Source organism: Panicum hallii, chromosome 9 (assembly GCF_002211085.1).
Source record: "Panicum hallii strain FIL2 chromosome 9, PHallii_v3.1, whole genome shotgun sequence".
Lineage (NCBI taxonomy): Eukaryota > Viridiplantae > Streptophyta > Magnoliopsida > Poales > Poaceae > Panicum > Panicum hallii.
In genome coordinates this window covers 55,111,942-55,125,997 of record NC_038050.1, presented here as the reverse complement: position 1 = coordinate 55,125,997, position 14,056 = coordinate 55,111,942, and the positions used below count along the sequence as shown (strand labels likewise).

Genomic DNA, 14,056 nt, shown 5'->3' with positions numbered 1-14,056 from the left:
TGTGCATACATTACTGCGGGCTCATTGTCGCAGTATAACGTTAATGGTCTAGATATGTCGTCGACCATTTTCAAACTGGGTATAAACTTCTTTAGCCAATTCACCTGCCCCGTAGCCTCATAACATGCAACAAACTCGGCATACATTGTGAACGATGTAATGACGGTTTGTTTACAACTTTTCCACGATATTGCTCCCCACGCAAGGGTGAACACATATCCTGACGTGGATTTTCTATCATCTCCTGCAGAATCGGAGTCTGATTATCTTATCATACGCAGATATTCTATTTTTCTGTATGTTAACCTGAGGCTTTTTGTTCCTTGCAAATAGTGTAGAACTTTCTTTACTAACTTCCAGTGTCCTGGTCCTGGATTACTCTGGAATCTGCCAAGCAACCCGGTAACGTAAGCTATATCATGGCGTGTGCACACTTGTGCATACTTTAAGCTTCCCACAGCTGAAGCATATGGTACCATTTTCATTTGATCAATTTCATATTAATTTCATATTGATTGTTGGGACATTGAAATTCCCCATATCTGTCGCACTTAACAATAGGTGCAGGTGAGGCACTGCATTTATGCATATTAAATTTATTTAGGACCTTTTCTATATATATCTTTTGAGACAGTTCTAATACCCTTTTCAATCTGTCTCGATGAATCTCGATTCCTAGAACGAATCTTGCTTCACCAAGATCTTTCATCTCGAAATATGAGGATAAAAACTTTTTCATTTCTAGTAGTAGACTGACATCACTACCTACCAGTAGGATGTCATCCACATACAGGATTAGGAAGATATACTTCCCGTTCTTGAACTTTGCGTAAACGCAATTGTCCTCAATATTTTTTTTGAACCCGAATTCTTTTATTGTTTTATTGAACTTCAAGTACCACTGTCTTGAAGCTTGCTTTAGCCTATAAATCGATTTCTTCAGACGGCATTCCAATTTTTCTTTACCTTCCACGACAAAACCTTTCGGTTGTGCCATGTAGACGGTTTCATCTAGGTCCCCGTTCAGGAATGCTGTCTTCACATCCATCTGATGTAATTCTAAATCATAATGAGCCACAAGGGCCATTATAATTCTGAAAGAATCTTTACATGAGACTGGAGAGAAAGTCTCATTGTAATCAATTTCTTCTCTTTGTGTGTATCCTTTTGCCACGAGTCGTGCTTTAAATTTATCTATATTCCCTTGGGAGTCATATTTGGTTTTGTAGACCTATTTGCAGCCTATTGTCTTGGCTACTTTAGGAATTTCCTCTAAGTCCCACACTTTGTTGGTACATATCGATTTGATTTCATCTTTCATGGCATCAAGCCATTTATACGAGTGTTCACTTCTCATGGCTTCTTCAAATGAAGTGGGATCATCCTCCATTTGAATTTCTTCGCTATTATAGACTTCATAGTCGTCGGAAATAGCGGGCTTCCTTGTTCTTTGAGGTCTCCCATGGGTTTGAGCCTGCGGTGCCTCATCTGTTTGGGGCTGCTGTTGCTCCCCTTCTTGTGTGGCAATAGGCTCGTCAGGAGCCTTATGAATGGGTTCCACATCCTCGTTCACTGTTACCACAGGGGGCTACTGCAGGTGTTGGCATCGCAGTGACTTGCACTAGCGGTGCAGTAACAGCGAGCAGCGAGAAGAATGATTCCTGAATCACGGGATTGGGTGTATATACCTGCTTCTCTTCAAGATCAATCTTCCTAACTGTGCGGCTCCCCCGGATCATTTGATCTTCAAGGAAGACTGCGTGTCTCGTTTCATCAAATTTTGTGGATCTGTCTAGTCAGTAGAAATGAAAACCCTTTGACCTTTCTGGATAGTCAATGAAATAGCAAGATACTATTTTGGAATCTAGTTTCGTAATGGTCGGGTTAAATACTTTTGCCTCAGCAGGACTCCCCCACACTCGTAGGTGATTCACTGAGGGTACTCTACCTGTCCACATCTCATATGGTGTTTTCGGCACCGATTTATTTGGAACTCTATTGAGAATATGAATGGCGGTTTTCAAAGTCTCCATCCATAAACTTACTGGCAACGTAGAGTAGCTGATCATGCTTCGCACCATATCCATCAGGGTACGATTACGTCTTTCAGCCACTCCGTTCTGCTGAGGTTCGCCCGGCATCGAGCACTGGGCTACTATGCCTTGCTCCATCAGGAACTTCGCAAAAGGTCCTGGGACTTGGCCATATGGGGTATGTCGACCGTAGTATTCCCCTCCACGATCGGATCTTACGATTTTAATCTTTAAATCGTGTTGATTTTCTACTTCAGCCTTAAATATTTTAAATTTATCCAAAGCCTCAGATCTTTCTTTAATTGGATAAATGTATCCATAATGGGAATAATCATCTGTGAACGTTATGAACGAATCATAGCCATCCACACTCTTTACATTGAACGGACCACAGATATCTGTGTGAATTATCTCTAATACACCTGTGCTCCTCTTAGCATTTTTCTTTATTTTCTTTAAAAATTTTCCTTTTATGCATTCAATGCATTGTTCTAAGTCAGAGAACTCTAATGAAGGAAGAATTTCATTTTTAACTAATCTCTCTATTCTCCCCCTCGAAATATGGCCTAAACGACAATGCCATAATTTCGATGACGCATCTTGAGTTCTTTTTCGTTTTCTATTCGCGATTGTAGATGAGAATACATTCGCGTTGTTATCGCATACGGAATTCACACTTTCACGCAATGATATCAAATAAAGATCGTTTCTTCGGAATGCAATGAAAATAACTGTATCATTACATTCTATCAAACACCTGCCATCTCCAAATAGACAGGTATAACCATCTTTGTCCAAGTAAGACACACTAATCAAGTTCCTCTGTAAAGAAGGTACACATAAAACATCTCTAAGAATTATAATAAAGTCAGTGTCGAGTTCCAGATGAACATCTCCCACTGCTTCAACGTCTGCCTGGGCTCCGTTGGCAACTTTAATTTGCCTTTCGCTTCTTTGAGTGGTTCTCGTCGAACGAAATCTCTGCAATGAACTTGCAACATGAATAGTTGCTCCTGAATCAATCCACCAAGTGGTTTTTGAATATTCTATATACAAGGATTCATTTACGAATGAAATAATATTCTCACATCTCTTTTCCATGATCATCTTTAAGTATCTGTGACAGTTTTTCTTGTAGTGACCCCTTTCTTTGCAGTAGAGACATTGGTCCTTCTCTACTAGAACCTGTCCTTCTTGACGTCGGTGTTGATGAGAACATTTGCCTTTAGAAGAGGATGAAGAAGAGGATGAAAAATTACCTTTGAAATTGGCATTCTTCTTCTTGTTCACATAGTTTAAAGATCCGTCAGTGGCGGATTTTATCCTTTCCTCCTCCTGAACATACATCGCAATGGTCTTTTCTATATCCCAAGTATGTGGTTGGGTGTTATAATTGACAACAAAAGTGTCAAATTCTTTTGGCAACGAAGCAAAAATCAAATGGACAATGTGATCCTCCTTGAAGACAAGGTCCAATGACTTAAGCTTGTTGTTCTGATTGACCATGCGATGAATATGTTCTCTGATGCTACCTCCATTGTATTTTTCTGAAACCAGTTGTTTAATTAACTGGGTTGCATAAGTCTTTGAAGAACCAGTGTACTGGTTTTTTAATTTCTCAAGATACTCTGTTATAGTAGCACAATCTGGAATTGAGCCCATAATGGCAGGCTCAATCGTGTTCTTTACCACTGCCAAGCACTTCTTGTTGGCAGAGAGCCATTTAGCATAAAGCCTATCATAATCTGCTTTTTTCTTTCTTATAAGAAAGCTCTGTTTGCTTCCAAGAAACATCTGTGTCTGTGTCCTTCCTCACAGGAGTCACAGGCTCTGTGGGAGTCGGTGTAGCTAGAACCCAATCCAGTTCACCCATGATGAAATACAGATCTAGCTTTCTGTACCATTCATGGTAATTATCTCCCTTTAATATAGGAATATCATTGATGGAAATCATCATTGATAACCCTCCTGAAAAAAATATACATGAGTGGTGAAAACATTAAAATAAACTCGATTATATTGTTGCATATGTAAAAATACGACGTTGGTCGGGATTTTAAAACATGCAATAACCTTTTGTATTAAATCTAAAACACCGTTGGGCAGAATTAGAGGTAATACATGAAAATTATCTATCAAAAGGATTAAGACATAATTTCTTTTTGTATTAAATCTAAAATACCGTTGGGCATAAATAGAAATAATATATTAAAATTATCTATCAAAAGATAATACAATAGTAATTGCAATATTTGTCATTGTTAACGTTGGTCAAAAAATAACAATATTATAATTTAAAAAATTATCTATTTGCCTTGAAAATTTAAATTATCCCGTTGGTTCAAATTTCAATGACAAGACAATTAATCATTAGCATATGAAATTATTTAATCTTTACAGCGGAAAACTTTAATTCTATCAAAAATATGTCTCTTTATCTTTTGGAAAATATTGTATCACAATGCAATCAAATTTGAATTTGAAATGCATCAAATACAATGAAATTCTATTGAAAAATGACTCTGGAAAAATAAAAAAAATGGTGCACTGCTCTTCTCTCTAATCCGGCCCAGCCGGCCTAACTCGTGCACGGCAGCTCACCAGGATAACTGGCCCGTGCACGTGGCGGTGGCCCATGGCCAACGGCCCGTTAGCGCCGGCATGCGAGCCTGCGCGTGCGCCCGCGGCGACCGGGCAAGGCAACCTGGGCCCGGGCCGTGAAAGAGCCGTCCCGCCTGGGCTGAAAGAGGCCCATCTACGCGCGGCTCGATCTCGACCGTCGGATGGAGATCAACGGCCGCGCGTCGATCTCGGCGAAACAAAAACCCCCACACCGGCCCTCCCCGCGAAACCCTAGATCATTTCCTCCCTCTCTCCCCGGCGCCTCCTTCTTCCCCACCCACGCGAGCGAGAGTGGATCGGCTACCGGCGGCGCGGAGCGAGCGGCGCCACCACGAGCCCCCTCGCCGGCGCGCGCGTCCACCGCAAGGTGAGCGCGCCGCCGTCGAGCGGCTTCACCGTGGTGCCCAGATCCGGCACGGCACGGCACGGCACGGCATCACCGCCGAGCTGCACGGCGGCGGCCCGCGCAGCTTCTGTCCGCGCGAGGCCCAAAACCAATAGAGAGATAATAGAGAGATTAGTTAAAAATGAAATTCTTCCTCCATTAGAGTTCTCTGACTTAGAACAATGCATTGAATGCATAAAAGGAAAATTCGTAAAGAAAATAAAGAAAAATGCTAAGAGGAGCACAAGTGTATTATAGATAATTCACACAGATATCTGTGGTCCGTTCAATGTAAAGAGTGTGGATGGCTCTGATACCATTGTTAGACTTGGGGATCGGCTACCGTGTTGATTAGATTAGGAGAAACCATATGATACTAACATAAGGCGAGCGCGAGAGAGAGAGAGAGGGAGGGGAGAAGAGGGGCACGGGGTTATACCTTCGTGCCCTTGCGTCGCGGGCGTTGCAGATGTGCCCACCATGGTCGGGGCGGTGCTGGAGCTTGCGGTGGCCGAGGTTCGGGTCGCGGGCGTGGGCACGGGTCGAGACGAAGACGTGGACGGTGGCCGGCGATGGAGCTTTCCGCCGCTACTGCGCCTCCTTTAGATCGGCTAGGGTTACAGTGTCGGTGGGGTGGCGGCGGCGGCGATCTTCATATCCCGTGCCGCTGGCCCCGACCTATCCTTTTATAGCGCAGCGGGACGGGGACCCACCAGCTAGGAACGAGTTGGGGCGCCCCGATCAGGGCGCGGGGTGAGAAGGCCCATCGGGCCCGGGAGATCAAACTAACAAGGAGCTCTGCTTCTTCCGCCGAGGAGCACTGAAACATGTACCTCCACGAAGAGAGAAGGACATGTCCCTCGTGATCACGAATGATGACCCCTACAGAGGCTTCTCCCGTCGTCTCAACAGAACTTCCATCAGCATTTATTTTAATCCATCCTTCCTCCGGTGGTTGCCACAAGTGCTTGGGTGTTTGCTTCTCCAGAGGCACCTTGTGTTTTTGTTTTCCTGCAAAAACATTGAGGGGAGACTTTCCTTTCACATCATCTATAATGTTCTGTTGTTCTTGCAAAAAAGTTCTTTGCAGGGCTCTTAAAGCACGAGCTGAGGCATCAATAGACAGTCGGCCTCCTCCATGAGTCATAGAACTGCGGTCGCTCCAGTTGCGCCGAAAGATTAGGATTATCATAGAGCGCTCTTCATCAGACAGCTGATCTAGCAAGAGTAAAAACCAGTCTGGACCTGAGAATTGAAGTAGAGAATCATCCGGCACAGGCCAATCTGTACGCATTGCTTCCAGGAGAGCACGAGAATGAGAGCAACCGACCACTGCATGGTAAGTTGATTCAGATTCCATACCACAAATATTACACGTATCATCCTTCAAGATATTCCTAGCTTTCTTGTTTTTATTAGTTGGGAGAGCATTTCTTGCTAAGCGCCAAGCGAAAATTCTAACTTTTGGAGGGATATTTGCTTTCCATATATGCTGCCATAGACAAGTACCATTTTATTCTCACTGCTTGAAGCATGTATCTCAAGGGTGCTCATGTTCAGTGCAAGTTGTAGGCACTTTTTACTGAAAAGATGCCAGAGCGCTCATAATGCCAGGCTATGATATCCACAGCTAGAATACAGCTTAACTTTCAGGATCTCTTCAACATCTACGGGAGCAAAATTCTGTTGTAGAATGTTCATCTTCCATTCCATTCGCTCTTCATCAATAAGATCAGCCACCCATTTAAACCTTGAATGTCGTCTTCTTGTGACTGGTCTCAAATAAAAATCTCTTGGAATCCAATTATCACGCCAAATACGTATATTTTTGCCATTCCTGACACGACAGATTGTGCCTTTTTTTTTAACAGTTCAATACCATACTCAATCGCACGCCAAGTATTTGAAGCATTGCCCGTGAAGACCATGTCTAGCAAATTCCCATTAGGAAAATACTTAGCTTTTAGAAGTCTAGAACAGAGACTATTCGGGAAAAATAATAGCCGCCAAGCTTGCTGACCCAACAAAGCTTGGTTAAAAAGCCGAAAGTCTCTGAAGCCCATCCCACCTCTGCATTTTGGCTGCACCAAATTATTCCAAGAAATCCAATGAGTCTTCCTTTTTCCTTCTTCTGCACCCCACCAATACAGTCTAATCATTCTCATAAGGTCATCACAAAGGCCCTTAGGAAGTTTAAAGACACTCATCATATATGTGGCCAGGACTTGTGCAACTGATTTTATCAAAACCTCCTTTCCTGCCATTGATAGATTTTTATCACTCCAGTCAGCCAATCTTTTACCAAAACGTGCTCTAATCAGTTGGAACTTATCTTTCTTCATACAACCCTCTGGAGTGGGCAAACCGAGATATTTCTCGTCAAATGCCTCTTTCTCAATTTGTAGCATGCCTCGGACGGAATCCTTGGCCTCATCAGAGCATAAAATCCCAAACATAATAGAGCATTTTTGGCGATTGATTAATTGACCAGTGCAGCTACAATACATCTGCAGGATATTTTTTATGCGACTTGCTTGCTCTGAATTCGCTTTTAAAAAATAGTAGGCTATCATCTGCAAACAAAAGGTGTGATATGGGAGGTGCCTGATGACAGACGCTTAGTATTTATTTTTGTCGGCCAGCTTCACGAGAATACGAGATGCACATGTTCAGAGATGGAGATGGTCGTATGGCGCCTCCATTCTCGGCAATGAGCTGATAGAGCCACCGTTTGAAATGCGAGAATCTCGTACGATTTCTATCAAATTTGCACTGATTTTTGTATAATCCCTACTGAGTCGCACTGAAAATCTTTGCACAATCGAAGAGTCTAGTTAGTAGTATTGGCATTGCAAGTTGTTTCATCTGAATTTACGACAAGCTGCTCCTTATAATACAGTTTCGAATGAACAAAGAAACACAAGACAGCCTGAGCCTATTCTGGTTCTGGACATTGCCTGCCTGCTTATCTACCTGCTCGATTACAGCCTATAAAACTCTGCAACCTGCAAGCCCCCTGAATCTATACAGTTCCCCTTCTCCGGTGCGCGTACCCTAACACACATACCACAGCACGGTGCATGTGTGTGATCCGCACGCACAGGCATGGGGTTTGGGGAACCACGCCTACCATGCCGCGGCGGTGGCGGTGGCGGCGCCCTCAGCCTCCGGCGCTTTCCTCTCCTTGGCGGCGTCGAGGAAGCCGACGTACAGGTCCGAGTGGCCCGTGTCGCACCGCGGCAGCGCCGGCCTCGTGCCGCCGTCGGCCATGGCCCTCACGAAGGACACGAACTCCCGCCAGTTGTCGCCGTCGAAGAGCGTCTTGTTCATGCGCAGGTACGTGAACGCCGCCAGCCCGGCGCCCCTCGCCGTGGACACCACCTGCGAGAACGCCGCCTCGTCGTACCGCTCCAGCGCGTTCTCGCCCGCGAGCTCCACCCCGGCGGCGCTCGCGGCGGCCTTGACCTGCCGCACCAGCTGCTCGGGCGAGCAGCTGGCGTGCTGCGGCTGCTGCTCGTCCTTCATCTCCATGCACGTGAAGTTGAGCACGGCGCCGCGCTTGGCCAGCATGCGCGCGATGGGCGCGTACCCGTCGCGGTGCCGCGTGTTGTAGTACCCGGCTGTGAGCTCCGCCGCGTGGGACCGGGTCCCGTAGTGCCAGTGGATGCCGGCGACCTTGGCCGAGAGCGTGGCGCCCGTGCCGCCGAACACGGCCTCGGCCGCGGCCAGGACGCGGTCGCCGTGCTCCAGGAGCATGCCGGAGTACCACTCCAGGAAGAACTGGCCGTACTCGGTGCTCCACGTGCCGTCGTGCCGGAAGAAGCCCGTCTCCTCGGGCATCTGCTTGTACTCGCCGGCGTCGTGCGGCCCGCCCCTACCCCACTCCTCGTGCCCCGCTGCCACCGCCGCGGCTTCCAGCGATGCCCGCATGTACTGCACCGACACAAACAAGCACAACAATTCAGCAAACGCCCATCAACAATTCCAAACATTTAACACTTATCATGTGTTGTTTCCTACCTTATCATAGCATTGGAACTCGCCGATGCCAGGGAAACGCCAGGTTCCGTTGGCCTCTGGGTAGGAAGGATACCTCAGCTCTCCACAGGGTCCCATGCCCACTTGGATCTCCTGTACGAAACACAAGTGGTTCAGTCTCAGTCATCACAGCATCTTGACAGGCTATGCTCAAACTGCCATTGCAATGTTCAGCGATCAATAAGAATGTTCAGTTTAATTGATGATTACCGCGATGACGTTGCCGAGGTAGTCGCGGAACCTCTCACGGAAGCTGCGCATGTAATCGGTGTAGACCTGGATGGGGGTCCGGCCCTTGAGCACGGGCAGAGTGTCGCAGCCGAGGGAGATGTACTCAGGGTTGCGCCGGCCGGACCTGTCCGTGTACACGATGTCCGGGTTGCTGCTCATCTCCTCCAGCACCCATGGTGGCAACGGGATGCTGCAAATGTCAGAGCAACAAACATCAATAAAAGAGTACCAGCAACAGATAAAATTGTTTAACCCTTTTCGATTTTTATGAAAGTTATTTAGCTGTGGACCTAGCATCTATCAACTACTCAATCATGTCGTCTTAATCAGGCAATTGGTTAGCTGTTAGCAGTCAGCACCAACAGATGATTGGGGGTTATAATCTTTGGATCTTTTCCCTTCGGTTCCTGTGGTAGCAACAATTCTGCTATGTTCTGTTCTTTTGCTAGTCACAACTTTAACCTGTCTTTTGACAAACTGGTTGCTTGCCGACCGGGAGATACCAAGGCCTTGCGTGCAAGGGACCAACAAATGAAAAGCGGCAAGTCTGGAGTTAACGGGCCCTAACCGTCTAATTAATTGAGGATTGAAGCTAGTAACCCCCGTGAGCATAACGTGTTCGCCTATTTTTGTTTTGTTGGCACCCCCTTCAAGCTAAAGCACAGCAATTGGTTCCTCAGAAACCGGAAAGAACGCAGTGAATTTCATTTCACACCAGAGTGTGAACTCTGAACTGTCTGAAGCATCACAAGTTCAATTCCGACAAATCTAGTACTAGCCAATAAGTTATCTGCGCGATTGCTACCACTACCGGAGCACAGGGGCAAGGCGATTACTGGAACGGAGATGGCTTACTTGCAGGTGTCGCCGACGTTGCCGCCGCACTGGTGGAAGGACATGACGGCCTGGAGGCGCAGCCCGGCGCGCTCCACCATGCGCACCAGCTCGGCGTAGGCCTCCCAGTCGTAGCGCCCGGGGCCCTCCCGCTCCACGACGCCCCACCAGACGTCCACCATGACGCCCTCCACCCCGGCGCCCCGCAGCGCCATGAGACTCGCCGCCACCGCGCGCTGCCGCGACAGCTGGCCGCCGGGCCCCACCGTGTCCAGCGGCAGCATCACGTAGACGGGGACCCCGCCGCGCGCGCGCCCGTGCTCGTGGACCGCGCCGCCGGCGTGCAGCAGCTCGGCGGCCTCGGCCGGCGCGCGGCCCGCCGCCGGCGCGGGCGCGGCCGCCCTGACGAGGCGCAGCCTGCGGCCCGGCGCGGCGGCGTGGGGCGCGGCGGGCACGGCGGCGCAGCACGGCAGCGCGTCGTCGACGCCGGGCTTGTGGAGCAGCTTGGAGGTGGGGTCGACGGGCGACAGGAACGACGTGGTGGAACGCAGCGTCAGCGCCATGGCTTCTGCCTTCGGATCAGAGGCGAGAACCAACCAACCAACAAGGCTGCGAGAGAGGAAGAGGGATGCTTGCGCTTGACAAGAGAAGGGAAGAGGAATGGGAAGGGAGATTTATAGAGAAGCGGAGGATTCAACTCGGCTGCAAAGGCTGTGAGATTGAGAAGCGGAGGAATTGGGAGGAGAGGCTCGGTGCGGGCTGGGCGCCGTATTTATAGAGGAATTGCCGGTGGAGGCGTGTGACGGCGACGGATGGCTCGGGTGCTTATCCTCCCTAATCAAACAATCAACGCCAGGATCAGGACTAATCAAACGGACGCGAGCTCGTTAGAGACTGAGGATGATTGCATCAGCCTATCTATCCGTAATCCGCCTGCCCGTTGCGTTGCCTCCTGCTGCTGCTGCTGGGCGGCGCTGGGGGTCATATCCGAACTGTTTATTTTTTAAAATTTGTCTCTGCTCCTGTCCTGCAAATACTAATCACTTATCCATCTCATGTATGACACGGCAGCAGCAGCGGTACACTACCCGTGCCGTCCCATGGCTGACGTGGCGCGCCGACCAGCTGCTGAGCTAGGCTGTTCTAGAGCGGATTAGGGAGTGTGATCACTGTAGCACGAGCTGCACGGCGCCGTCCGAAGCGCACCGCGTGGGCGGACGGGCGCGCCACGTCCGCGCTCGTTTCACTTGGCCGAGAGGAGGGGGGCGGCTTTGAAACAGATAAGAGAGTATTATCCGCCCGCCGGCCCGGGGACGGACGGGAGCGGGCGGCCGACGTGGCGTGCGGGTTGACGTGTTCAAACCGCGTTCAGGCCCTGATGGGCCGTGAGGCTGGCAGCAGGGCCCCGCGGACGGGCTGCGGGAGGGCCCGGTCCAAGCGCGACCGGGACCGGGCGAGCGAGAGCGAGAGCTGGCAGGTAGCCCTTGCCTGGTTGCGAACCCAGTTTTGGCATGGCACGCACGCACCGCCACGTAGCGAGGCTGCGACCAATGGCTCCGGGTGAACCCATGTGCCACTTGCGCCAAATCGCCAACGGCCAACGAGGAACATGCGCGGTGCTCCAGCCGTATTTACATTCTATTATCTCTTTTTTTTTGACTCATTCCATGAACCATGATAATACATTTCCCTTTTGTTCAAATTAGAGTAGAAATGGTGAAATGGATGAAAAAGGGCTTGGAGCACGGTGAAGTATGGACTAGGTGTAAATGGAAGGAGCGGAGTAGGTACCGTTTATGAGTTTATTGTAGGTTAATTTGTACAGATAGTGGTCAATTGGTGGTTAGATTCTATTAGTCCTAATTAACTCATAATTAACATCTGTTTAGATTTATTTACATTTAGGTTAATTTTTACCATACTTTTAACCCATCCACCCGTCGGTGTTTGATGCACGGCCCGTCGGTGTTTGGTGCACGGTCGGTTTGGAAGCTTGCGGCTTCGCGTGCAACAAGACTAAACGCGAGTGAGTCAGCATACACGCGGACGTAAACGACCTACCAGCAAACCTCCTGCAGTGCCCGCCATCACGCACGTCCTTTGTCGAGCCTGTCCTACTCGAATGCTACTCTACTCTGGTTAGTCGCAGCTGTCATCACGCATGGGTAGGTTCACTCAATTGCTCATGCTTATCAGATGTTTTCGCACATGATGCTCATCTAGTAGATCGCAATTAGAAGTGTGATCATTCACGTGTAAGAGCGAAAAAGGCACCAAGTTCCACTCTTACGTCTTGGAACTTCTGTAAGTACAAGGCCAGATCACCACATGCGCCCTACCCTTCCAATTGCGATCGGATCGGCAAGCAATGGCTGGTACAGGCCAACGTGATCAACTGATCATTAAACAAAACCAAATTACCGACAGAGCCTTCTACAGCCGGACATGTCACATAGATGATTCTTACTGACGGTTAACAAACCAACAACCGACAGACTGTAGTCACGCTCTCATGCAACACGCATGGCTCCAAGGCCCTAGAGCACGAGGAGCACTGCAACAGATCCCAGGACGGCGTTCGTCTGGCGCCGGCCGCGGCGGGTGCGGGTAGGCGATGAGCTGGTGGTGACGCGGCCGCGCGCGGGCACCAAGAGCAAACGCGTGGCTGCCGTGGCGGCCTTATCCGCCCCCCGGCCCGCGCCCGTCGCCGCGCGCACCTCCACCCCATGTTTCCGGACGCACCCCGCGCGGGCCCGGGCTGCTCTCGCCTCTCGGCTTTGCTTTTCTGTTGCCAGGTTTGGCCCGCGGGGCCCGGCGCCGGCGACCTTTTGGGCCCCTTGCCGGGCGCGCGCTTGTGGCTCTTGTTCCACGCACCGCCTGTTCACTCTTGTCTCCTCCGTTGCGTCCACTTCAATTTTTTCCCATTAAAAAAGAAAGACTAAGAAGCTTGGTTTGCGTATGCACATGATTCAAAACACCTGCTGCTGATGTCACCATTGACCTACTGATTGGCCATGGCCCCAATTGTGAGTCATATGTATCACAAGTGGGCTCGTACAATAATTCGATAAAGTGCAACTCCATGCTCATCTTTAAACATTTGAAAATCACTGTAAAAAAGAACTTTTAAAGAAAAGACCCCGCCAGTTAAAAGCTATTTCTAAAATGGAAAAACGTTTTTTTAAAAAATATTTTTTAGCCAACTATCTATGAATTCTCCAATAAAATTGGTCAGAGCTCGACTTGTAATGGAGAGAGTATACAAAAATAACATACCATCTATGCATAATTCCAGATTCCTATATATAATTGACACGAAATTGAAAACTATGAACCAGCTGTGCAGCTGATTGAATTTCCAGTTCTGGGTTCTCAGCGAAGAAAAAAAGAGAAAACACTTCACGGTGCCACTTTGCAGAAATATCTCTCCCTGTAGCCGATATTTCCATCCTCGAGACTTGTATAGCTAGACACCAACAGTGGTCTGCTTTCCATGTCGCCACCGGATCGTGCGCGGTCTTTTGCTTGTTTCTCCCTCCGGTGTCCGCCTCGCCGTGGACCACAACCACCGGCCATCCCCGTCGGTTCACACGGCGGCGTTTGCGTGCCGAACCTGCGCGGCCCGGACAGCCGTTGCTTCGCTGCTCCATCGGACGGGGGAAGCGACGCGAGATGTGGCTCCGACGAGGCGCTCCGCAGGTGCGTGCGTGCATGCAAGCGAAACGGCAGACGGGGACGACTGGACGAGCGTCTCGCCTGATCTCATCCCAAACCCAACCCAAATGCCCCTGTCAAACACCGGTGGCACCTCCATCAGGCGCCGCGCCGCGTGCTTCTCTCCAACATGCTCCTGTCAAAAAATCTTGGTCGATCGGGAGCTCGCCCCCCGCGTCGCTGATCGCGTGCGACGGTG

General features: G+C 49.1%; 1 protein-coding gene across 1 annotated transcript; it reads right to left on the bottom strand.

The window, feature by feature from the left end:
* Nucleotides 1-7,867: 7,867 nt before the first annotated feature.
* LOC112874787 (beta-amylase 3, chloroplastic) lies at nucleotides 7,868-10,897 on the bottom strand. Its single transcript, XM_025938314.1, has 4 exons — nucleotides 10,165-10,897; nucleotides 9,289-9,499; nucleotides 9,061-9,171; nucleotides 7,868-8,973 (listed from the first exon to the last, which is right to left on the bottom strand). The coding sequence occupies exons 1-4, from the start codon at nucleotides 10,704-10,706 to the stop codon at nucleotides 8,167-8,169; spliced, it is 1,671 nt and encodes a 556-aa protein (XP_025794099.1). The 5' UTR covers nucleotides 10,707-10,897; the 3' UTR covers nucleotides 7,868-8,166.
* Nucleotides 10,898-14,056: the final 3,159 nt, after the last annotated feature.